Source organism: Fundulus heteroclitus, chromosome 21, assembly GCF_011125445.2.
Source record: "Fundulus heteroclitus isolate FHET01 chromosome 21, MU-UCD_Fhet_4.1, whole genome shotgun sequence".
NCBI lineage: Eukaryota > Metazoa > Chordata > Actinopteri > Cyprinodontiformes > Fundulidae > Fundulus > Fundulus heteroclitus.
In genome coordinates, this window is record NC_046381.1 from 31,408,805 (window position 1) to 31,435,986 (window position 27,182).

Here is a 27,182-nt window from a genome sequence, read left to right on the forward strand (position 1 = left end):
TAGATTCATACGGCCATAAAAACAATGTTAACTTTTTCAGACTCATGTATATGACAGCACAATTCTGTGTACAGCATCTTTATTGACTTGCAAATACAAATACATTATGTGGTTGGAACTTGACAAAATGGAAAAAGTCCAAGGAACACGACTACCAAGTCACTGTAAGGTAAGCCACATTTTATAAAAAACATTTCATATTTCCATAGGATCTTTTGGAAATACAGTATAAATGAGCTTGGTAGAGGTATAGTTGTTGCATGAATATTCACCTTCTGTATAATTCAAGGTTCTAAACCCGCTTATAGCTCAGCCTTCATTAGCAGAAATCTGTTCCATTGGTTCCTGAGAAGAAATAGTGAAGAAGGAAGTACAAGGACACGACCTCTGTTCAGTAGCTCCAGAATCCCGCTCGGTGTCATTGAATCAGTGTGTCAGCACCAGTTTAAGTATGTGAGTCCACATATTCAGCCTTGCGTTAGCGAGAGTGAAGGTGGCTTTGGGTAAATGGAAGTGGAAGAGTGCCAGCCTTATATCTTCATCCCACTTTAGGAAATGAAGGCCAGCAATGAATCGCTGGAAATGGATCCAGAGGAGAATGCGGGCAGTGTTAGACCAGAGGGCAAAGCTGTGCTGAAGCACCGCAGGTCAATGAGAGCCATTACAGGAGGTCCACCAGGTCAGGGATATCTCTGTTTTACTGTGTAGCTGTCCGGGTTTGGATTCTGTGTTTCAACTGTAACACAATTCACTGCCACTTTATTTCATGTCCAACACCTGGAGAGGCTTATCACTCACCAGCTTCACAATAAAAATGAAGGGGTGTGCGGCAAAAATCTGAAGGCACAACAAAACAAGCCTGATAAAAAGCAGGAGGAAAGTATTTGGAAGTAGACAATTAAGAGCCCATGAAACGCTTATTAAACCACCGAACATGCGCGGCGTACCGCAGCACTAAGTGCACGTTACGCCCATTTCTATCACATCAGAGCTTACTGTTCAAAGCGCAGGTTGCGAATGTCTCCCTGATTAATCCTGACTATGCAGTCGTTTTCCTGGAAGAGTCGCTCGTGCTCAGCTTTTCCTCCAGGCTCCAAACGCGTCACCAGCAAGCCCTGAGTCCTGCAAAGGAACACATTACAGATTGGTACCTGATGGATATACATTAAATACTTTGAGGGGGGGAAAACAATGGTTATAATAAAATGCATATCAGTCGGGAGGGATGCCTGAAGTGTTGTGCAGGGTTCATTGTCTGCCACCCAAGACGTTTTGCATATAAGCTGTAAAGTTCAGCATTTTATCTAGGGATATCAGAGTAAAGGGGGCTGAATACAAACACATGAAACACTATTTCATGAAAAACTACTCCTAATATTTCTTCCTCTTCTCAATTATGCATTTCTTTTTGTTGGCGTATCACATGTATTTTCAAAGAATACATTGAATCTTGTAGCTGTAATGTGACAAAATATGAAAAGAAAACATCAAGTAAGCTCAAAAAGTTACTTTGGTATTTTAAAGCTTCATATCGTCAGAAAGAAAATCCTTTCATATTTGAAGTTTGGATAAAAAGCTGAGTTTTCTTGTGGCCTAGAGAGACGCTGCAGCAGGAAGTTGATTTCTTAGCTTCTGTCGGTCTCCTTGTCCTCCACTTTGCCTTTTTTTTATATGTGCAGGTCTGAGAGACTGACAGGCAGGTTGTCTGAAATAATCTAAACCACAAAGTATGAGATCATCTTTGGCTTTGAGGGAAAGGCTACAGCTTTCTTCCCTGGAGCTTAAGGCAAGAGCCCGCTGCATGAAATAAATACCCAAAAGGCTTTACTGCAGTGCCATCTCAGCAATCCCTTCAAAAAAAAAAAAGAGACCTTTACCTTCAAATACTTCCTCCCTTCATTCGTCTCGGAATAAATACATCAATGTGCTCCTTTGGGCTTTATGTGGACCCTAAGGATAACCGCATGCAAAGAGCTCCAATGTGAGCTCACACAACAGTAAAATAGACTCCAGCTAACAGGAAGTGGACCGGAAACCCAAGGTAACAGTTTTTCTTGTTTAAAAACATTTTATGTCATCTGATTAAAGCAAGCGTTAACATTTAGAAATGTACCAGTGCAAAAACGGCCAAAGCATCCACATAAAAAGTAATAAACTCAGCCGAAAATTAAATCCTGCTAGCTTTTGGGCACTACTTGGTACGGCAACAGCATTTTCTTAGTCGCGACCTTGTTTACTGCGGATATCAAGTGTAGATTTAAAGAGCTCTTTAGCATTTGAGTCAAACAGGACCACTTTCAGAACATTGCCATAATTGGCTGCATAACGTGGACATCCACGCTCACGCCACAGCCTCGTTTCAGCTGATCAGCGGGGGTAAATGGTTCAGCAATAAATTGAAATTAGGATCACAAAAGGCCTGCCTCTCCTCCTCTGCGTCTGAGCCTGCATGGCCACATCATCTTAGGCTGCCGAGCTCAAGAGTAATTGCGAGAACCGCTGAAGGAGAGAAGACTGTGCTTCGTCTCTATGCTGGCAGCTTGAAAACAAAGAGGTGCCCGTAGAGATTACAGCGAGGACATACTCAGATGACTGTTGATCTGCTAACTGACTAGAGACGGAAGATGTTTTAGGTTGATCCATGATCAGTATTCAAAGCTGCAGCACACAGTGCCGGGGATAAAGCAGTGTCTTGTAGAGATTTATAGAAGATTATTTTGTCTGAACACTGTTATTGTGTTGACTATATAATGCAGAATGTACTCCATAGCAACCCACTCAATTCCTTCACATCTCAGTGGATTTTATAATCATGTCAGTGATTTTCAGAAGCTCCAGAGGTAATCTTTCAGGCTACTGCAAGGAAATGAATGACATAACAAAGTATAACATAGAAGCTCAAGCTATTTGCATTAAAGCTATAGACTTTTTGTTATACTGGGTGAAATGGTCCTTCCATCCTGACAGTAGTCAATAAATCATGTATTCAGAAATGGAGGTTAAAAAGTGTATCTCTGTGAGAGCTGCAGGCTTGTAAAACCTCTGACCAATCCTGTCATTCAGTCCGAATGGAAAGAACCAATCAGATGCCTTCATATCTTGTCCTACCCACGGCCCCCTCTGTCGCTCAAGCTCCAGGGGTATCACTTTATCTATTGGTTGTCTGACGTGCTCCCGTAACGCCAATGTGCGTGCATGCTCCTTGATAGTTTCTGCTTGGACTTCTAGTCTTTATGTATCCGGTTATCTTAACGGTTAGCTTCATTGTTAGCCGTTCATTGTAGCTCCGCTGCTCTCACCGTGTCCTTTGAACATGGCTAAGAGTCGCAAGAAGCAAACAGCATACAAGTTTATGAGAAGAAAAGGAAGGCTCCGCTGAGGAGCAGAAGAGTATGTCAGCCAATATTGCTCATGCGCAGTTATTATTAAAAAGGAACTTGGCCGTTTCTTACTCACATTTCTGGAAAGGTTGGCAACTCTACCTTTAAGAGAGCTGGCTGCAGACTCAAGAAGAAAACAGTGCTTTGCAAAGTTATTCATAAAACTTGATATTTTTATATTGTCACATTACAACCCCGAACGTCAACCAAAACCTTTTAGATTTCATAAACGTTTTTTAGATTTTACACCACATGGCAAATGTGATGAAGGTAATAAGAAATCATACATGGTTTTCATAATGTTAGCCCATTCTTCTATGAAAAAGAAAAACCTCAGTCGAATGGATGGGAGGGAAAAACCTTCCAAAATCATTGTGGCAATGGTGTGTTCAGGTTTTCTGCATCACATAGCACTTTGCACAAAAATGTAAAAATGTTCAAGAGTTTTAAATACCTTTGTAAGGCACTGTATGCATTGCCAAGCAGTGGAGGTGTACATACATATTTTGGCTGTATGTGTTATGCTAAAGTATGTGAGGGTCACAGAGATTTAATGTTTAATTATGTGAGGCATTTCTGCTCAAAGATGAGGCGAAGTGGCTCTTTTAGCACCTAATCTGCACAGCGACGGCAACTGCTTTTTAAGCCACCATGCTGCAGCAGCTCTATGGTGACTTTACATGGGGAGAGGTAGCATCACAGCGAAGCCTTGTGCCTTTATGCCAAGTTGGAGAAATAGCACCAGAAAAAAACAAATATTTCCTAACAAATGAAGACTCTGTAGTGCAAATGGCAATTTGTTAACATGTATTTGCCTATAGTTGACTTTGGAGAGCTTTAAAAAGCATGATATAGAATCTTCAAATTATCTTTATTATAAGCTGACTTAAAAGTTGATTAATTGCAATAATTTTTTTAACAGATGATGCGATTAATCAGTTTATTTTTATGAATTGATAAACAGGCTTAGTTTTTTTCTTCTTTTTACCTCTTCAATAATAAAGCTAAACACAGTGAAATTAGCTAATTAGCTTAATTTTCCTAGAAAAGAGACAAACCACTGTTGATCTAGAATATTAAAAAAGACATAGTGAGACCCTTTTTATACATACAACTTGTGAACAGTTTCCATCATTTTTTGGGTTGAATCTGTTCTATTTTATTTTTCGAGAACAATACTCAGCTACAACCTTGGAATAATATTTGCATTCCCTTCTGAATGCTTGCTGTACTAAGACATGTTTGATGAATGGCTGCATCCAAACACTAGATATCTGTAGTTCTGTTAGCTGTGAAATTAAAATGAAAGCAATAATCATGGTTAATAAAATATGGGGAGTTTCTTTTCTACTAAATCATTTCTTTGAATTTGTCTCCAGCTTGATGCACAGCCATCCACCAGTGAAAATGACACCTTAAACAGCTTTAAAACCTCTCCGTCTACACCAACTGGCCACATTTGAATTTTTCTTAAATTGTAGATAAGGGCAGCAAATCGTCCACGAGCCATACTTTTGACATCCTTGCCAGTTTATAATGTAGAATAGTTGTCTATGTTCTTTAACCTTATAAAGTAAAATAAAATGCATACACGGCCAGATGAATCATTTTCACTTACATGCGCTTTTGTATTTATAGTGATTATTATGGGGCACCGGCTAAGGGACAGCTAAAATTGTGCTTTTATGCTAAACCTGGCCTGTTTACACCTTCATCTCATACCATAGATGTTCTTAGACTTTCCACGTTAATAAATAAAATGTAACTTAAATCTGCATCTTATTAATGCTAAGCCTCAATTCAAGAACAATATGCATCTGTGTCTAACTGCAATGAACAGTTTTGCTCCATCGTATGGCTCGGCACTAATCTGAAGGAGGCCACCTGCTCACATCTACTGCCTTTAATCAAATAATAGTCCAATCAGGATCATGTATGCATGGTAATTATGTCCTCTATTTGTTTACAATTGAAACTGGTCATGGGAATTAGACGTTTATTAGCCACCAAATACATCTGGAAGGGGTGCCTGAGTTTGTGTGCGCAGATGGAAAGCAACTCTATGTGTGTGCATAGCTCTAACTGTTTGCATGAGACAAGGAGGCTGCTGGGGTCTGTGTGGGGACAGCTTTAAAGGTCCACATTTCTCACAAAGTGATTGGTTGTAAGTTCATTTTCAGGTGAGGATCAGTGCATCTGGATGTGTGTGTATGAGGAAGATATTGTCAGCTGGAGTGACAGAGTCTCTAAGCTCTCTCCTGCAGCTGTCTCCCCCTCCTGCTCGGATCTCGTTTTATGTCAGTGCACTGGAGCAGAATGTGGACAGCCAACGCTGGAGTGCCCACAGTTCCTTGTTTGTTGCCTGTCTGTTTTTTTTTTTGCTTGCTGTCTGACCCCTCTGGCCCTGGTCTAGACACTAATGACAGCCCGCTGAGCTTAATGCCTCCTGTCCTAGCGCACAGCAAACAGGAAAAAACTGGGCCAGCCCATTAGCATCAACCCACCGGCTAGACGCAAGTCTTATTATGGCTGAATTTAATTGAAGTCTGTGGTAGCTATTAGTATCAAGCAAAGCTGATGGAAAGAGGACTTGCAGGCCAACCAGCATTAGTACTCCCATCTTACACAATGCTGGCTGACTTTACGGGAATGCAAGGGAGCTTTGAGGAATGACACTGTGCAAATTAGTCTGTCGAGTTGGATCTGTAATTTAGGCAATATTGCTAATAATTTTGAATGCTACCATTTTTGTAACTGGTTATTTGCCCTTTCTGGCTCAAGAGTAACTGAGTATCAGAGCTATAGGGTGAGCGTACAAGAAGTCCGAGCTAAAAATAGCTCCCTGACACTTGCTAATAAACAGCAACAAGATTAGTGTATCAAGCACCCAATGACAGCCAAAGTCTTCCTTCAAATGTCATCCCATTTCATCTCTATGCTCTGTCTTTGCCTCTCATCCCCTCGTCCTTCTTCACCAGTGCTGAGTAGTCACATTCACCTTGGAGGTGGGCCAGTCTGTTGGCATTCAGCAAGGGTCTGTGTTTTACACAGGCTTTTAGTTTGATTACATCTGGACACTTTCTTCTGTCCTTTAGATTTTTTTTTTAGGAAAAACCATAAACTGAAATGCATCTCTCCTTTCTTTCTATAAGCAACACTCATCAGTTAAAAGTTAGGTAAAAGAAAATGCTCTGAATCACTTTGAATGCAGCTGTGACAGGAGCTAGCAGCACATAGTATGACTTTCAACAACTTCAAAGACTAAAGTTGAAAATAATCCTGCTTGCACTCTGTTTCCTATTGATCCTTGTGTTTTTGGTGTATTGAAAAATGTGTTACACAGGTCTAAACATGAGGAAATTAACTAACTCAGAGATTAAGTGATGTCATGCCTATAAAGTATGTGTGTCAATTTGCCCCCACTTTGAATACAATATGTTTATTTGGACTTAAGGAGAGGAATTGATTGCAATCTACTCAATCAAAATAGAGAACATCACTTTTCCTATGAAGTCCCTATCTGTCTTTATTTTACTTTTTCATGTTTAAGGATCAACTGATCATTTGGGGACACCAACACCAGTGGTGTATGTGGTCAGATACGTTTTAGCTAAAATATTCAAAAAATGTAAGTCTTTGTTTCAGTTTTAATAAAAAAAAGCATGCCCTTAAAGTGGACAAATCTTCATCGGTGGAGATAGAACATCTGCATAGTGAAGCATGAGATAAAGTAATGCTATTATTGCTGACAAAATATTTGACCAATAGTTGCATATTTTCTGTAGAAGTAGCAAACTGGATTGACAATGCAGCCTAACATTTCTGGTAATCAAAATGTGCATAGCATAATAGTAAAGGCATAAGACAATAATGCAGGAACATCATTTACACTACTGAAACGGCTTTCAAGCTATTGAATAATCCTAAACCTACTTTAGACCCTAAACTATGTCTATATGTTCACATAATGTATATATATATATATATATATATATATATATATATATATATATATATATATATATATATATATATATACACACACCTCCTTGAAGGGGAGGGGGATGATTATATCACAGTTAATTTGTTCAATGCATGTCATTAAGATTGTTGTCTCCTTCCATTACCAAAAGAAATCCCCTGTCAGTGTGACAGTAAAATGAAACCTGATTGTGATTCCAATAGCGATGTAGCAATGATAAGTATAAACATGGTATTTATACAGTATGACACACCATTGTGTGAACATACAAAGCTTAGATTGACAAAATTAGTCTTATGGAATTCATTAAACAGATAAAATAGGGGGAAACACACAAACAATGAATGAATAAATGAAAAAAAAAACTTGCATTTTTTTTACCCTCATCTTTTTTACCTAATATCCTGTGAACTGAAAGGAACTACGTGGATCCCCAGAGGCCCTCCTTCATTGGATACTTCGACCGGCTTGAGCATGCTTCTGCAGGACGTTGATGGATGACAAGAACAAACAGGGAGGGGGAGACATGCATGAATAAAAATAATAGGGGTGACAAGTAAATGTAGAAATGCAGAGTGTGTAAAAGGAAATGCAGGCCAACATGACAAAAGCTTGATATAAATGACGGGATGGAAAATTGCTCCACTTAGATGGTAGGACCTGTATTGTGTTGCCTATACAAAGTCATCCATTACAAAGTCTGGTGAGTGGACCTCAGGGTCAATTAGAGATCCAAATGGAGACTCCAATTAAGTGATTAAGATCAGACTGCTAAGAGAGAACAGATTAATTGAAAACATGTAAGGGAGGGGAGGATGGGTTGGCGAAGGAGGTTAATTTGTGCAGATAAAGACGTGAAGACAAATGAACATGAACCACCATCAATGCAGATCGGTAGGAGGTTGCTCATGAAAGAACACCTTGGCACTTAAGTGTTGTAAAGTAGACTTCTTACCTAAAATTGCATGGTGCGCTTTTCTACCTCCCACTAAATAAAGAAGTTGTGCAAAAAATTTGGTTTGAAGATATACAATACTATGTACAATTATTCACACCCCTTCAACCTTTTTCAGATTTAGTCATGTCCCAATCACAAACTTCAGGGCATTTCAAAATACCTTAAAAGTGAGGTATGCATTTGTACGCTGAAAAATACTTTGTAGAACCATCTTTCACTGCAATTGCAGCTGCACGTCTTTTGAGAACGGTCTCTACCAGCTTTGCATATCTAAGCACTTAATTACTGCTCATTTTCTCCATGTCTGTACTTTGACTAGACCATTCTAGCAAGTAACTCCAAAACTTTACCTCTATGTAAAGTGACCTTTATGTTATGTTCTTTTGTCTTTAAGATGTTTTTTGTTCATTCGTGTTCTGTAAAAAAAAAAAAATACCTCGGAAGTCCTCATTGAACATCTGCATATATTCTGAGAAGAATTACAGACAGGTGGCTTCTGAAGGCATATGGTAGCACAGGAAAGTTCCAATGGGTATCAGAATCAGTGAATATTAATCCAAAGGCAAGCCACATTTATTTCTAAAGGACTCACCCCAAAACTCCACTTCACAATTAAACACTTTTTTTTGAGGGTCTGTCACTAAATCTTCATTAAAATATATTGGTTTGTGATTGCAATATAACAAAATGTGAAAAAAGCTAAGGGGGTGCAAATACTTTTGCAACACTTTAACCAATATGTACACGTATCTTCCTGGCTCGACAACAGGTGGCTCATATTACAAAAAAGACTTTAGAAGCTAGTGAACCAACCCACAGTAGAGCGGAAAGTGGGTGGTGGGAGTTTTGTCAGTGAGCCACTCACTCAAGACTTAACACAGGTGAACGCTCCAGCGAAGAGTCGGCCCTCCCTACAGGCTCGATTCGCTCAATCCTCCTTTCGTATTGCCTTTGCTCTGCTTCCTCCTCCTCCTGCAGAAGAAAGACAGAAAGATATTAAAACACCGTCACGCCTTTTGCTTTTAACGCAAACATATGTGGGGAATGAGTGTCTATGCTCTAGATCAAACCGCTTCAGTTCAGGCCAAATTGGAGGCTCGCTACCTCTTCAGAAACATTAGCGACGAACATCCCAGCGACGGTAATAACGAAGACCACAGCTAACTGCTCAGGCTTGATCAGCTACGTTCGACTGCTGCTGGTCTTTGAAGAGGTGCGACCGAGGTCTAGACCAAAGGAAAAGTGTCTGGGGCGGTTGTTGACTGTTACCCTGGAGCTCCGCATTTCAGTAACTCATCGTCCTTCAGGGCCATTAGGCAGGCAGCGGCTTTTACAGGCAGCCCAGACATCTGAGGACTTAACTAGGGACTAGGATGAGACAGCAGCTCCATGCTCCCCTAATGAGGGATAAAAATCTTCATTTAAGCTCCCTTTAAGGGATACTACAGATTGAGCCATGCACTTACATGCAGCAGTGACATGTCACACGTGACAGAACTGGAAGCCGCATCTGATGACAGCGTTTGTTTCAGCTAATCGGCGGCTGAACCTCTCATCAGGAGTTAACAAGCACGCTGTACAGCGTAGCTTCTCCACTTATTTAAAGTTCCTGCCTCGGGTCGGGTTAGCTGCTGCGGACAGTTGGGTGAGGCTTTTTCTGCCTGTGTGTGTGGGAGCTTGTCAGCATCTGGGGAGGGCATTGTCTCCTTGAAAGGGAGGGGGGCTGAAGCGCTTTGTTGGCCACTGCTATTTCCCCGCCCTCACCCTTCACCTTTCACTTTTTCAGTCTTTTACTGAAATGTCAAGCAGATCCAAATAGGTGCCGGGACTTTCTGCTTCCTTTATGGAAATAGATTCAACCCTTTTCATTGGCCGGGATATCTTAGACACTCTTAGGTGGTACAGCGAGACTTTGTCTTCATTGTATTTCTGGTGGTAAGAAGAAAGGGAGGGGGCATGAGGATTTGATCGGCAATACACCTTAAAAGACCGCGCCCCCACCCTCCCTGTCCGTTCCCTTTTTCTAGCTGTCCGATATGAAAATGAGTCAGTCAGCCAGTGACCCCTGCCTTTAATTACATGTCAGCTAAGGTGGCGGACTTCTTAGAAGGCCCAGTATCCACAAAGCTTTTTTTAATGAAAATCCCCCTGGGTCAAGGGGTAGATTTGATTTCTCTCCTCAAAGTAAACTTCTTATATCACCTGTAGTAATTCATACATAAAGAAGGCAGGATGGAGACTCAGAGTACCGGAAGCTACTACTAAAGAATAAAAACATGAATCCTGCATAAATAGGAACAAGTAAAAAGAGAAAAAAAAAGAAAATGAATCATTTTATGTGATTGTGAAACATTACTATTTTTCTATTCTGAAAAAAAAAGAATTATATTAATGAAAAGGTAAATCCCAGAGCAGATAAAGTCAAATGGATTTGCAGAGCACAGGTGATTATTTAACTCCAACATGTTGAATCCACTGTCATGTTAGTTTAAGAGAAAAGGTTGCAATTGGTTTAGGCAAATAACTTACCATTGTCTTCAAAATTTCATGCTTGAACGTATAAAGGAAACTAGAAAGTTGCAATGATAAGGAATTATGTTTGGGTTTTAGATTGGTTTTACTACAATTCCCCTTCCACTTCACTGTGATTCCCACCTCTCTGTTGGTTTGCCATATCACAAAGGAGACACACAGATGTTTGTGGTCGTAACATAACAAAATGTAAAAATAGAAAACGTTTCAACTAGGATATTCAACCAACAAACAAAATACAAGAATGAAAGGTCAAATGCCTTGTATTAATTATGAAATATGCTAACATTTATGTTATTAAGAGTACCTGCTCACCTCCTAAAATATATACAGTATATAATAATATGGCCTTTATTTTTTTTAAATAAAAACAATTTTACAGAGGCCATACTATTTGTGATCAGGAGAATGACAGGCCATCTATATCTGGAGCCACCCCCCTCACATGGTGTCAGTGGTAAAGCTCAGCCCTGAGTGACAGCAGAGGAAAGACACAAGCAAATACACATCTCCCTGCCAATTTATTCTCACTTTATGCTCTCTTTCCTCATCTCCCCATCCCTGAATTCTCCCATCTCCAAAGCCCATCCATTTCCTCCTCCCCTGAGTGCTTTTAGCACCCTGTTGATCCTTTGGTAACCAGTGAAGTGGGGTTGCAACAAGGCTTTTCAACTCCCCTTCTGCTCTTTCCCTAGCCTGCTCTCTTTTTTACCCTCTTGTTGCATCCATCTCCACCTCCTCCATGTCTTTTTCTCCTACTCTCATGGTGGCAACCAGTCAGAGCCTTAAAGGTGGTGAGAAAGTCCAACAGCTTCCTTGAAAATTAAGAAAAGTTCTCAATTTGAGGCATAAATCAAGCTGGAGGGAAAAGTATGAGAAGCTCTTTTTTGGGAAAAATAGATAATTAGATATGTATTCTTTAAAATAATCCTGATGACTTTCTTGAGGTATTTTACAAAGTTAATATATAGAGCCAAGAATGGGTCAAAATGATTGTATATTTGAAGGAACTAATATAAACCAGAAAAATATGTGTAAAATTTTGATCTTAAGATCTGCAAACTAAAAATTTATTTAAAATCAAAAGAAGTGAGACAAAAAGGTGTGAACAAAGATTTAATCCAGTTCTTTCTTAATATACTTTTTTATGGTTAGATTTTTTTGTTTGTTTCAGCTTCAGATTTGAATATAAAAAACAGATTTGAAATTGAAAGTTGAAATAAAATTTTAAAAAGGCCATATTTTATATCGTAGAAAATTCTGTCCTGCAAACTGTTTCTTAATATAAATGTTAGCCCCAGATATAAATATGATGGTGTTTAAAGTCTGACGCTCTTGTATCTATGTTTCAGACACTCACTTGGACAGAGAAAGGAAATCAGCTTCATCTCAGAGCCGGTTGCTTGTCAAGCTAGCTGACGACACTCAGTTACAAACATTAAAGATGTCTTCATTACCTTAAAACTGTGCAGCACCATTATGAGCACATAAAATAAAAAAAAACAACAACGCATTGACATACAAAATATGACCAATGTGTATAAACTATGACAATATTAAAGAGCACTGGTGACAGTACTAAAGCATCAAATTTGGAGCATTCCATCCATTTAAGGAATCTGACCTACTGTTCATTTGATTAAATGAGATCTTTTTCTATTGGTGAAATAAAAGAGAGAAAATCTCAATATTTGTTGGTCTTAGGTCAACTTTAAAATTAAACAAGAAATAAAAAGTGAGTTCTTCTTTTGTTCAAAGGCAGACTCTTGCAAACCAGAAAATAAGCAAGTAGTCACACGTGCCACTTATAGAACATCTACATTTCTTTTCTGGATGGAATGTTGATGCTTTAATAAAAAAGATTAATAAGATAAAATGGTGGCATTATGAAAAAGTGTTGAACCTAGTCATGATCCCACAGAACACTGGATTCTACACCATTGCTTCAGTGTTCAGACATTATTTGGAACAGGAGCACAAATAATAGAGACACCATAGGGATTGATGCTTAACAAAATCTCTGTCATTTCTTCAAATTTAGTCCAACGTAAAAAGTATTTTCCAGAAACATCTGCATACATGGCAAGATAGGGGATTGACAGGAACTTTAGCAGGATCCACTTCACACACACAATGTGTCTCTTTGTGTTTGTACATGGTGCCAATCTACCACGTCTGCACATCAAGCCTGACTTCAGAAAGTTGTGCAAAAAGGGCCAGAGACATGTAGAGAAAGGGGCACTCTCATGTAGCCTAAGGTATACGGAAGAATTGTCAAAAAGATTAAATGAGCTACGAACAATGTTGCTCCCAACATGTGGTTTTCAGAAATTTTGTACATGTTATTTTAGAAAAAGAAGAAATTCTGCAACCACAAAAAAAGACAGGAAGCTGCTAAGTGCAGAATCGTGTTACTTTCAGATAGACTGGCAGGTTAGAGACTGTTGAGGGAGGTAAGAGCTGGCTGGAAGGTGGGGGTTGGGTTGGGGGGGGGGGGCACTCTATACATGTGCACATACACACTAGCTCAGTTTTTAAAGGTTGGGCTTTGTAACCATGTTGAGGAGCTGTCATCCGCCATCACAAACTATCCCCATAAAGTCCCACTCTGACCATAAGTGTGTGTGTGTGTGTGTGTGTGTGTGTGTGTGTGTGTGTGTGTGTGTGTGTGTGTGTGTGTGTGTGTGTGTGTGTGTGTGTGTGTGTGTGTGGCTGCTCATGGCCAGGTACAACATGTAGCTGTGGGCAGAAACGGGTGGAGGGGCTTTCTCCTGAGCCCATCTTTGACGTCTGAGGCTAACAAGGACAGGTTCAAAGGTCAGACTGAATGGTGTTGTCGGGTTCCGATCTGGGGCCCACATCTGTGTGACAGCGTGAAACGTGGAGCAGACCTCCCCGTCAGACATTTTTCCCATGCACAGTAACAATGGGGGGGTTTATTTCCACCGCAAAGCATACCTACAGTAGATCTAACATCTAAAAATATCTGGGCAATAAAAATAAACAAATATCTTGGTTTACCCTTTGAAAAAGTCCAGAACATTATTTCTCCTGCAAAATAAACTAATCCTGCATTTGTAAAAACAGCCCAGCCGGCAGATTTTAACTTCGTACGCTGCGGAGCGCTGATTGACCAAACGGCATACGCCTCTTAGGACAACATCTAACCAGCCAAACGTAACATTGTTTACACGGCAACATGGAGAAAGAATTTCTTCGCAGTGGGTCTAAGTCTTAGAAAAAAAGTGGAGGCGGAGGTTTTTCCTGTCGCTCAAAAAGGTTACGGAGCCTTAATTGCACCCCAATCACTTCTGGTAAATGCAGTTAAGCTGAACACTGAACAACCTGCAGGATCAAATTGAACTTCACAGTGCTGCTGCTGCATCGCACAATAGCGTCGCCATACAAAGACAAACTGAAGGTAATAACTCTTAATAGTACCATTAAAGTTCATCTGACCTTGAGACACATTTACTGATGCTTTTCCATCTTAACTGCAGCCAGAAGCTTACTGTTTTTACTCAGCTCTTAAAAGAAGCTTTATGGTGTTGGACAAAAAGCTTTCTTACCTTAATTTGATTCCTAATGGAGTTTTCACAGGCTACCTATGTAAGGCATAACTAATACGTGCAGCAGCCTCTCTGAACTGTGTAAGACTTTAGAAGCTCTATTCCTTTTCCTATGCCAGATTAGGCCCAAATTAGCTTTAGCGATTACATATGACATGGCAGCTGGACCCAGCAGAGCAGCTTTAACATGTCAAGGGTCCTTTAACCCTTCTCTGGACCCCAGTTCACTGGACTCCCCACTAACACCCCCCCATTAAGACAACCAATACTTCAGCATAAAGAGGATAGCAAGACATTAATTCACATTTATGTAGGCAATAGATGTGCATTATTGAAGGCTGCCTGAAGGAAGATGAGGGGGTCATAACGACGTTCTCCCTACCCACACATTCTCTAAAGTGCAATGAATAACTTTGTCAGCAGAGAGGCCAAAATTGCTTTGATCAATTTTTATATTAGACTTAAGAAGTTGTGGTGATGAACAAAGCCGGTGTTAAGCACTTTAGTATCAGAGTCTTGTGATTTTTAGTAATAATAACCCATAACATTCAAAGGTCAAGACGTGTATCTTATTTATTTAGGGAAATCATGTGGTTTTTTTTATTGAAAATGCAGTTTTTTCTTTATTTTGTTTTTTTGTTTGGGGGGGGGGGGGGGTAATATCTAAACATTTAAAATATTTAAGGAGAACAAAATATATTAAAAATACTAAAAATCAAGACAAATATAATACAAATGTGCTGATAAAAAATATGATGTCTGTTTAAAGGAAAAAAAAGCCCCAATATCCCCTCTTGACCTTCTGAAAAATTGTCTTTTATACTTCCTTCTCGTGAGGTGCAGCAGAAGGCTGCTGACCACAATCGGACGCTTTCCTCTGTTTAACTTGCATATTGCATTTTGACCTGAATATGCCGTATTATCAATAACTGCACAATATTTCTTTTTTGCCTTTCTGATAAGTTGCACTAGAAAATAACTTTAAATTAGCTTATTCATACTAATCTAGTGTATAACTCTTTCTATGTGTTTTTCCCACTGTCATGTCTGAATTTCTTTTTTTTTATCTTATCTCATCTTATTTTCAGTTCTGTTTAGACCCAAACCTCAACAGTCTTTGGTATGGAGGTTGTTACAAGGTTGTGAAATGGAGTTGGGTGTTTAAGGTGAAGTTAGAGGGAGAACAAAAGCTGCAATGACATGCAAGGAAGTGCTTCTAACTAGGCCTAGAACTTTAAATCTCCCCTTTTTGTTTCACTTTAGAAAGGAATGGATTTTGGCTCATAAATGTCCGACTCTGACGGAAATTTACTTGAAGCGGGTTATGGGGACACACGGTTTTCTAATGCTGTTAAGAAAATTAGATAAAAGAAGTGAGGCTGCATTTGTCTACATCAGCATTGAGCAGTGAGATGTTTAGGGATTAATGGAAGACAGATGGATACACTGGAGATAAAAAAAAAACAATGTCCTGGATCTCGTTTTACCCCTACCATCCCTAATCTCGCCATTTCCTCTCTTTGTGGGTGGAATACATCATTCGCCAGTGGCTGCTTTGTATCAAGCATTAGCTGATCTATCAGTGACACAGCTGCATTTGCCTTTGCCTACTGTAATGTGAAATTGCACTTTAATTAAATTAGGCCAGCTAATTATGAGGCCCTAAATCAATCACCAGGTCAATAAGCAAGGCACAAAGTGGACACAGAGGCTCAAGACATTTTTCAAACCTCATCAATAACAGCTGAAACAGGAGCAGAGCACTGGTGAGCTCCAGAGCCAGAGGTTCCAACAGGGGAGGAATGACAGCACATTACGTTATCATCAGCGTTACTATCCAGAGCTTCTTAGAGCTCAGCCTTAGAAATATTGCTTGTGAATAGAATAGGAAAATGTTTTTTTTAAATTAAAAAAAAGCATTATTGTTACTGATGGTAGAACTAGGTTTTGTTTTTCTGGGGCAGAGGGATTTGATTTTTTTTTTTTTTTTTTTTGTCTTCTGGCTTTGTTGACGGGAGGTAATTGTGAACAGCCAATCCTGAGGGATGAGTGCGCGCCCCCACTGAGCCGCTGGTCCCAGCTGAATCCAGTGTCTTTAACTATGCATTAAAAGGAGCTCTGCGGTGCTTTTCACAGATTAATCATCATTTTGAGCTTATTAAGTGGGCGGACAGTCGGCTTTCCATTGCTCCGAACATTTAATCCATCTTTCAAACTGTGAAGGTCAGTCGCTGAACGGTGCCCCTGTTGAAATAATAGCAGTTGCGTGAATTTAAATGAGCGCGCCCGTAGATCTGAATCCAATTGTAATCAAATACAATTTTGTCTTTTAATTATTTTTTCGGAGCAGCTCTTGCAATTATGTGAGTCGGAATCATGCGGATTTATTGAGTTGCTCAAGAGCTGCCAACAAACTAAACTTCTTACACTGCCAAATCTCCATTTAAACCACTTCATACAACAGTTACTTCACTGAAAGTGCTCCAGCATGCAATAATGGCCAGATGATGAGGGCAGAATCAACCGTTTTCTGAAGGACGCTTGTATATAGTGACCTAAAATCCTAAATATGCTCAAAATCAACGGCAAATGAATTTTTAAGCAGAATGATGTGGATGAGTTTGAGAAATGAATAATTTAGTAAAAACTAAAGCTTTAGTACACGCTGCAGGAGCTTATTACAGAAGGTAAATGCTCTCCTCTACACATCAGCCGTTGTTTGCTGCCTTGTTTGAGCAGGTGTAGAGGGTCCTGAATAGGGGCTCATCTGCAGCATCATGGGAGTGGAGTGCTGTGAGGCTGCGAGGGGGGTGGGGAGTGCTTTCCATTTCACTTTAATTGGACGCTCAAGTTCTTGGATAAAGGGGAGACAGAAAGCCATTTGGCTGAATCCTTCTTCCAGACCAAGCATAAGAGAGGAGGGCTGTGTGGAGACGGGGGGTCTTTAGAGGGTCTGTAATGAACAGGGATCCCAAAAGGCACCGGTACGGTCACAGTCATTTTACAGGCCCAAGAGAGACGAGTGGGCTGAGGATCGGTGGCAGGAGCAGCTGCTTCAGTACAAAAGGAAAGTGCAAAGAAAGACGGATATGGAGGGAAAACAAACCTGAAGCGGGGTTAGGGGTTGATGGTACGCTAAAAGCAATAACCAGGATTTCTTTATAACAGCCCTGAAGGCAAAGACAGTAAGGCTGGACGAGATACCAATTAGTCCAAAGATTAAGCCTGTTAGACCGGATGAAGTTTTACTTGCTGAGCACAACAAGTGATTAGAGGACTGTTTGGATCTAAGTTTTGGCCGGCTATAATATTCCAATGGCTGTGCATTAAAACAATTATTTCACTTAGATGGGCTTTCACTGTGCATTATGCCCACAAATGATCTCGATGTTTGCAACCAAGAACAGGAAGCTCAGGGAGAATGACGAGGAGGTTGTAATGATCCAAAAGCAAGAAAGGAGCGGTGAAAATGTGGGTTAATCATAAATAACTTCATCACGACAATATTAAACACTAACATTGAGAAGTTTTCATGCAGCAGTAGTAACAACCACAGTAATGCACACATATAAAGTAATCAAAGCAAACCAGTTGGTATATTGACTTATGTGTAATAGATAATGTATTGTTGAAAAGCCTTTTCTCGATAGATGTCTCCTGCCCAGCTATATGTGTTCCTCAGATGAGTTTCTGACCTATTCTTCCACAGAAGATGTCTTAAAAACATGAAGGTTCTGGGGCCTCTTCTATGCATCCACCTTATCATTAGTTCCTTCCATAGATTTTCAGTCCCTAGTATCTCATATTAGGGATTAACACAATTAGCATGGCTAGCGTTACTAAAAGTGAACATCAGTTTTCTTTGGATTCCTCAGAAAAAGTAGATCCCTACCTTTGAGACATCGCAGATAAGGATGTAATGCAAGCAAGGCAGCAGGCATTTCAAAACCCAGTATGTTCCACTATGAAAGCTCAAAAAGGATGAAACACAGCAACTTTACTTCACTTTACTCGACCTTGCTGTGATCTGCTGAATGTCTCATTGTGTCACTGCCTCAATCAACCACAGGTGTCCTTCATTGTGTGGTGGAGGGTAAACTTTCCTTTCACTTTGCTTCTGACATTTTATTTGCCCTGTGACTTCATTTTCAGACATCCTATTAAATGAGAAAAGAATAAACAATGAGTCTTTACTCAGTAAAACTATCTGCACAGAAAAATATTCTGAAGGTGAGATGCTAGAGATAAATTATAGAGCATTCATTGAATGGGAAATTATCAAATATTTGAGTTTCCAACCACGTCTACGATGCAAGAAATGACACTTGAAATCAGGAAAGCTGGAGAAGAAAATATAAACAGAGAGAACAAAGATTATTTTAAAAAAATGGTGGCATTCCTCTCCATAGCTCTGAAATAAAAAAAGTCATATTTTTTTTCCAGGTCTATCGCTTAGCACTATGGTTGTTCAGCCAATGTCAACAAATTGACTCTTTGGCAGGGATGCAAAGGCGGACTACTCTTATGTTTCTATGCGGCCCAGAAGGTGGATGTTTATGGTTGGCCAGGGCCTTATTATGTACAGTCTGCAACTTAAAAGCATTGGCCTGCAAATGGGAACTATAAAACAGTGAGAAAAGTAGGTTGTGACAACAGAACTCATTGTTAGAGTGGACTCATTTGGCTCTCAGCACCGAGCTGCCCCCTCTCCTTGGACTTAGAAACGGGGCTTTGTTAATCTCAGAATGCTGTCCTGTTCATCACCTTCTAGTATTAAAATGAGCAAAATGGTATCCTCAACTTTAAAGATGTTACCATATATTGAGTTAACTTCTATATACATATACTAGATGCAGTTACTCAAGGCATAATGCATCTAGGTTTGAGATACAAACCTCAGACCATGGAATCAGGGAAAGGATTGAAACATGTGAGATACTGATTGCTAATCTACATAGACAAAAAAACATACACAAAAAAACAAAAAAACTAAAAGAAGGTCACTACTTTATTTCAACTTAAGGATGAGCATACAGGTTCCTTTCCCAGCTTTGTTCTATGCTGCCCATGCTGGTTTAGCTCCAGGCTGCCAGCCTCGTTCTATTCCCTGAAGTCATTATTGTCTTCAACTAAGGTGCCCCTGCACCCTGTGATTTGTGGGTAATGAGCTGGCTCCCCCCTGCCCGTGTTCAATTATTCTCATTGAGAAAGTGATTTCTCACTCCACAGAGCAAAACGGAGATGGCAAATGCATGAACTCTAAACAAGAATCAAGAATTAACATGTTCACAGCTAGGGTTGGAGAGGGGTCTAGTCACCCACATGATGCAAATGATGGAGACAAAGGTGAGAGGGACAGAACAATGGGACGACGTCAATATCTCCAGACAAGAAGGACAGAAACCTATTCTTCTCAAGATCAGTAATGCTGTATTCTACCAAGCAATCATAAGCCCTTTGAAAGAGGTTGTTGAATATTTACAGAGGGTGATGGGTATACAAGTGGAGCTAACAGAACTATGATAGGCTGGGACAACAACAAACTAAAAAACACAACAACTTTATGTTAAAACTAATTGATTTCATGTAGACTGGCAAACTGTATAATGTCTAACAAGCCAGAAAGGAGGGAAGGAAAGATATAAAATGTTAACCACAAAGAAATAGTCAAAAGGTCAGTGTTTCTAAGACCTTGACATTTGTTTGCTATCAACATTTTAAAGCTTGGGTCAGTGAAACATAAGGTTGAACTTACATACGCATGTCCACAACTTAGACGCTTCAGTGGGAGAGTATTGCCAAAGGACCAGCCTGCTCAGGATTCAAATATGCTCATACAGTTTCCCTTTTCAAACTCGTTAAGAGGATGACGACAATTGGTTGGTGCAGGTTTCAAGAAAATGCACAAGAAAAAAATCCATTTGTACAGAGCGGTTTATGAAGCCTTGTAATGGAACCGGGGGGAAAAGAGGTTCATTAGTCTCTTTTCAAAAAAGTTAATTTGCTTTTCTGAGTAGAGCAGCAATTTCTCCCATTGTCCTTATCTAGGTATAAATTGCTGTGGTTTTGATGTTTGCTTCTGCTTAAAGTATGAATGGAGTTCTGTGATTCTCTTGTTTTTTCTGCTGCTCTCTATTAATTGTTAGTTCTTATATTTGCTCTTTAATAACATGTTCCTGTCTTGCTGTGGATTTGAATCAATAGCTCAGTCAGTGGCGCACACGTTACCTGTTTCCATCTTAATCTGAACTCTACGAACTAAACAAGTGTAACTAAGTGGAGTTTTGCTGCCGCAGGTATTCTGAAGAAACCCTGTTAATTTCTAAAATCCGGAGGCCAAATATTTAAAGTTTTAAGCAAACCCTGGTAACCTTCATATGATTGGCTAAGAAACCAGGAAGTAAACACGGGCTACACTCCTCTAGGTTTGAAAGGAGAAAAATGGGACTAAGACATTGTTGATGGAGAGGACCGATTGTTTATAGGGAATGTTACTTCCATTCCGGGTGACAAATGAGAAGGATTTAGGCTGATTTTACAGTCAATATCTTACTATTTGCCCCTTAACGTAAGACAAAATGCAAAATTAAATAAAAAATTAAATAAAAAAAACATAAATGTTAAAAACAGTCTCTCAAGCAACAAACCCGTGCTCCGCTTCAAATGGAACGAACAGGTATAGATACACACAGCATCCACCTGGTGGCAGTGAAGAGAGATAGTAACAGTCAAACAGAGACAAGCATTAGGAAGAAACAAGACGCAGAGACACAAGATGGTTACTCTCAACTTGTGTCTCCATGCTCAGCTGCTCTGACACAGCCTGGAGCTCGCCTCGGGGGCTACAGACTCTGTGGGCTTTGCCAAAAAACAAGCGTGGGGTATGGACCTACTTCACTCACAAAACCAGCAATTACACATTAATACTTATATCCTTAATGTAATGCTGAAAGGTCTTTGAAGATGTTTTTATTGGTATTTGGAATCCCATCACCTTAACATCATATTATTTATTTAAATAAGACAAAGTAAATGATTTAAATAGCTTATTTATGGATTTGGGTCTTTGAACAAGTAAGCGTGACGTATTATGGCTGGAATACCACATTCATTTAAACAGATCTTTCAGTGTTTTTCCTACTTTAGGATATATATATATATATATATATATATATATATATCCTAAAGTAGGAAAAACATATACATATATATATATATAGAATATAGGAGAGAGAGAGAGATAGAGAGAGAGAGAGAGAGAGAGAGAGTAGATAGAGAGGAGAGGTAGAAGAGAGACAACAAGAGAAGCAGAGAATATAGAGATAGAAGAGAGCGAGATAGAGAAGAGTATAGAGATACAATATAGATATAGAGATATATATAATAGAGATCTATATACACATATATATATATTCTAGATTATATATATATTCTAGAATTATATATTATATTATATATATAATATATATATATATATAACATTTTACCCATCATCTGATGAAACAGATTTAAGCATATCCTTGTGAGGCTGAACCTTACAAATAAGGTGGGGGGACTGATAAAACAGTTGAAAATACTTACAAAATATTTACAATACTCACTAGAGCCCTTTGTGTTTGCCTGGTGAGGGGATTTTGAAGCAAAAATGAGAAAAACAAAGCACTGTTATAACAATTCTCCTCACCTAATTACTGCACCTTCAGGCTGAGGGGACTTGTCTTTTTTCAGCATCTTGGCTCAGCGTTTAAGCCAGGCTATCTATCACTCTGGGTTCGCCTTAAAAACCCATCATACAAGATGCCTCATTAAACAACAAAGCGAGGGATGCTCTGCGACAGTTGGAGGCCTGATCAAAGACGTGATTACACATCTCTGAGCAGGCCATCCTGACATGTTTTGACACTGTTACATAACTTACTTATTTTAATTCTATTTTTTTTGGTCTCACTGGATGTGTTTTATTTCATGTAATGTTTATGCCAATTACCACTTGAAACATAATTTTGAGAAGTTACATAATAACCTTTATTTTAGTTTTTGGGGATTCTATGAGATTAGACCACCACAAAATAGTGCAAAATATTAAAGTTGGAGAGAAAGGACACTGGATTCTAAACCAAATCTGAAAAGTGTAGCCTCATTTGTGATTATGTCTCTTTACTCTAATACCCCTAAATAGCAAACAAGACATTATATAAACAGTCCATGCAGCTTATTATATGTATGAATACAGCTGTCGCGTGACGGCTTTAGAGGCTGTTATATGACATAGGGTTGCAGCTAATGATTATTTTTCTAATCTTTAACTATTTCTGATTGATCAAATACAAATCTGATCACAAAAGGTGCTTAATAGGAGATATTTTACAAAATTTGAACTAAATTAAGCAAAAAAATAGTGCCTCTTGAGGAGTTCTGGGTGGAGTATATTTACAAAGAAGATTTTTCGTCTTTCATGCAAAATGTATGCATTTTTTGTAGAGTTTTGGGTTAATTACTGCTCTGAGTGGGTTATTTCAGCAACTGGATGTTTTAGAGTCTGCATACTCTTGTCAACAATAACGTCATTACAAAATTAGTAGATGAGTATTTTCATAATAAAATAATCACAATTAATGTGGTCAGCTGTTTCAGCCCAATTGAAAATCAATAAGAATTTGGCACAGCTGCAAACACACCAAGACATGGCGTACCACCTGGCATAGAAAAGCGTGAATTCATCAGAGGAGAAGCCAAGACACTACCAGTAAATATCAAGGTGCTGCAGAGATCCTCAGCTCATGTAGGAAAAATTATGTTAAAAGGGCAACTGTTAGTCCTGGGCTCCACATATCTAGGTATCATCAAAATTTGAAGAAAAAAGCCAGAATAGTTGATGAAAAGATGGATGGAGCTAAATAAAGTAATACCCTGGGGGGAAAAGCTTGTTACAGGTTCTGAAAAGCTTAAAACTAGGTGTAAAAGTTAATGTTTCAGCCCAGATGTAGAACTTTTCTTTTTTTTTTTTTTTTAGCTCAAAGCATGTTTAGGTGCTGGCCTAACCAACGAGCAGACCTAAACCCAATTGAAAATCTTTTGGAGCACTTACAGTCGGACTCCATTATCAATAATATGGGCCAAAGTTCAGTGTCTAGATAATTAAAAAAAACTGAGGAGATAAATTTGAAAAGATTGTTTCAATCTACTTTGGGTTGGTCTATCACATAAAATGCCACCAAAAATATATTGCATACATTCTAATGTTGTGTATGGTTTGGCAAGGCACTGTCTCAGAAAGAAAAGGCAACAATGTCATATTCAGAAGTTGTACTTGAAAACACGCACATGTAAAATTTGAATCAAATCTGAAGTCAACATTCTTTGATTAAAAAAAAAACAACTTTCTCATAAGATAGCAAAAGAATGAACTCTAAAGAATATAACTCAAACATATTCAGTGTGATTTGGATCTACAAGCTGCTGATTGGTTCAAATCCCACTGATGGACAGCTGGTGTCAGTCCAGACTCTGGTGCCGCTCATGATAATGGCCTCCGGTTCCTCATCAAGGCCGCAAAATAACACAGTAGAGAGCCACTCAACCAGATCAAAATGTGGGTGTGTTTGGGGAGTGCGTGTGTATGCTGAGCGGGAAGGCCCATTAACATTCATCAGTGGGATAATAGACCAGCATTAACGTCAGCTGTTTATATGAAAAATAACTCATAGGGCCTTGGTGTATACAGACTGATAAAACATGCGCTGCTCCACGCCACATTTGGCAGGACGTGTGTGTGTGTGTGTGTGTGTGTGTGTGTGTGTGTGTGTGTGTGTGTGTGTGTGTGTGTGTGTGTGTGTGTGTGTGTGTGTGTGTGTGTGTGTGTGTGTGTGCTCTCTCGCGCTCATGGTGAAGAGGGATTTAGGAGGTAGTGCTTATGAAATTTCCAAAGGCACCATCTGACACTGAAATTAAATTATTGATTGGCTAGCTAAACAAAAGACAATTGCCAGATTTAACCACAGACTGGATGGCCTTGCGTTCAGTGTGTGCACCAAGGCTTCCCCACAAGAACAGAGGACAGAATCTGCATAAAAACCAAGATAAAACACTATATCGGATCTAAAGTAAAACCCTAAAGGAAGCAGCAGATAAAATGATCTGTGAAGTTTTTCATTTTTGTTATTTATCTACAAATGTATTTAAACAGGAATAGCCATCTGTTTTTCAAGACGGATGGTTATGGGCTAAATGTTACGGGCTAAATGTTTGACATCAACATCAAAATACAAAAAAAACAGAAAAAAAAGTCAGAGTCAATCTGATAAGGTATGGGTTAAAAGCACCAGAGACACTTTTCAATGAAAGAAGTCTTTAAAAGTGCAATAAATTATCCTAGAAAGAGAAAAGGATTAGGACTTCATCTAATCTGCAGATTATGCCATGAAAAAGGTGCAAAATAAGAGAATATAGTTCTACCAGATTTAGAAAAAAGCCTGGGTACTTGAAAAAGAAGATAATTGAAGACTGAAATGATAACACTTTTTTGAATGTATCAATAAAATATCCATATAAGAGGGTTGTTTACACAGTAGTAGCTTTGCACTTGCAGCTATAACAATGCTGTTGTCTTCTTTGGTTTAGGAAATCAGATTATACAGTACATTGTCATCCATTTTCTACATTGCTTTTCTTATGGAACTTGAAAAAAAGCGAGAGCCGTCTAAGCAGGAAAGTGCACAGGAAGTATCATACATATAAATAATGTCATTGTAGTGAAGAACATTCTAAAATATAGCCTGAAAAAGTTATATCTGATTTATAAAGTAAGATTTGCCCTTATTCAATCATAAACGTCAAATCTAACCTTTTTTAGTAAACAGTTTAAATCATAACAGAAAGACAGCTATGATGACTAAGTATTTCACAAGTGGTGTTGATTTAATAAGCTGTCCCTTATCAAATCAACACCAATAAGAATGATCTCTAGGAGACAACATTAATCGTGTTAAATTCCCAATTAGTGACTTTAAGCATTACTGCAATGTAGTCTGCCTCAAATTAAGAGTCAGCTGACTAGAAAACTGTGTCATCTGCATAAAGGTGAATTTCAACTTTGTACTATCATTAATAGAAATGCAAAATAAAGAAAGGGCCTTAATCTGAACCTTGGGGAGCTGATTTCAAAATTGTTATAAAAGTTTATCCAGCTGTAAAAAACACACTGTATTATGTCTGAAAGGAAGCTTCTAAACCATCCTATTGCACAAGAACTCAAACCAACACCAGTAAGACCTTTTAACTTTTTGTTCTCTCTCTCTTTTTTTCTTCATAGTAGGTACACCTGGTCTGATGTTCTGTTAGCTGTGACATCATCCAGGGAAGACAGATCACCCGCTATTACCATCTAATGTAGAACAGATTACTGGATCAATGTGTGCTTCTGTGCTTTTTGTCTGTCTTGTTGTGTCTCTGCTCTGTCTTCTGTAACCCCCAGTCAGTCGAGGCAGATGACCGTTCATACTGAGCCTGGTTCTGGTTCTGCTGGAGGTTTTCCTCCCCGTTAAAGGGGAGTTTTTCTTCCCACTGTCGCTTCATGCTTGCTCAGTATGAGGGATTGCTGCAAAGCCATGGACAATGCAGATGACTCTTCCTGTGGCTCTATGCTTCTTCATGAGGAGTGAATTCTGCTTCTCGGGACTTTGATGCAATCAACTGGGTTTTCTTAGATAGCACATTTGTTTTGACCAATCTGTATAATCTGATTGAATTTGATTTTGGAAAGTGGCTTGAGATGACATGTTTCATGAATTGGTGCTGTACAAATAAAGTTGAATTTAAAATTAAGACGGTTGGCCAGAAACCTGTGGCCTGGACATACCAAAAAAAGTGTACAGATTTAAGCTTGTCATTCATTACCAACATAGCCGCTGTTATAGTAATATGACCTATTATGTACAAGCCAGACTGATTTTCAGTTATTTTGTTAACTAAGATTTATTTCAGAATCTAGAATCTCTTTTAGCATTTTCACTGTATCTTTTAGGTCAAAACAAGTTGACCTTAAAGATACAGTGAAAGTTGCAGGCGTTGCTAGTCCAACCTGCCCTGCGACTAATAGCAATTTTCTGCCTGTGAGCCTTTAAGGAGTCTACATAAGAAAAAAAACAAACATGTTAATGGTGATCAAATGCACCCAAAGAGCTGTAACCCACGCAGTAGCAACAAAACTACTAGATTTGATTAAAAAGAGTAGTTAACAGTTACAGAACGAAAAGTATAGCAATAAAGAAGAGAGATGATGCAACATGATGCAAAAGGACACCTTTAGATAAACAAGCAAAATCCAAAAGGGTTAACTATTTCATTGGAAAAACAAAAAAAAAAAAAGTTAAACACTGTCTCTTTGTTTTCTTAGTTTATTTTCTGCTATTTTTTTTTCTCACTTCTGACGCACATTGAACAATTAGAGGAGAAACATAATCCACAACAAACAAAGGACTGCTAATTGGGGTCTTTTTTCTAAAACCTTGATATATATGAATGCGTATCAATGTTTTTTTGTTTTTTTTTTTCGAGTGCGTGTAGACTCATTATATCCGCTAGTTCTGTAGCACAGATCGCAGCTCTTTTTAATTAACCTGTGGGATGTATATATATAGATATATATAGATATATATCTCACAATCTTATGCGTATGTGCTGGACAAAGAGGAGAAGATATCAAACTGTCATATGCAGCGAAGGCAGCTATCTAGACTTAGCTACAGGGAGAAAAAAATAGT

The 27,182-nt window shown here is 38.9% G+C and overlaps 1 protein-coding gene across 1 annotated transcript in view; it reads right to left on the reverse strand.

Moving 5' to 3' along the window:
* Window positions 1-27,182, reverse strand: part of LOC105928002 (partitioning defective 3 homolog) — a gene marked incomplete in the record, with an annotated part of 353,527 nt that overhangs the window by 235,438 nt on the left and 90,907 nt on the right. Inside the window, 3 exon segments of the mRNA XM_036125173.1 lie at window positions 997-1,122; window positions 7,759-7,842; window positions 9,186-9,292. Of these exon segments, the coding sequence (XP_035981066.1) occupies window positions 997-1,122; window positions 7,759-7,842; window positions 9,186-9,292 (317 nt within the window).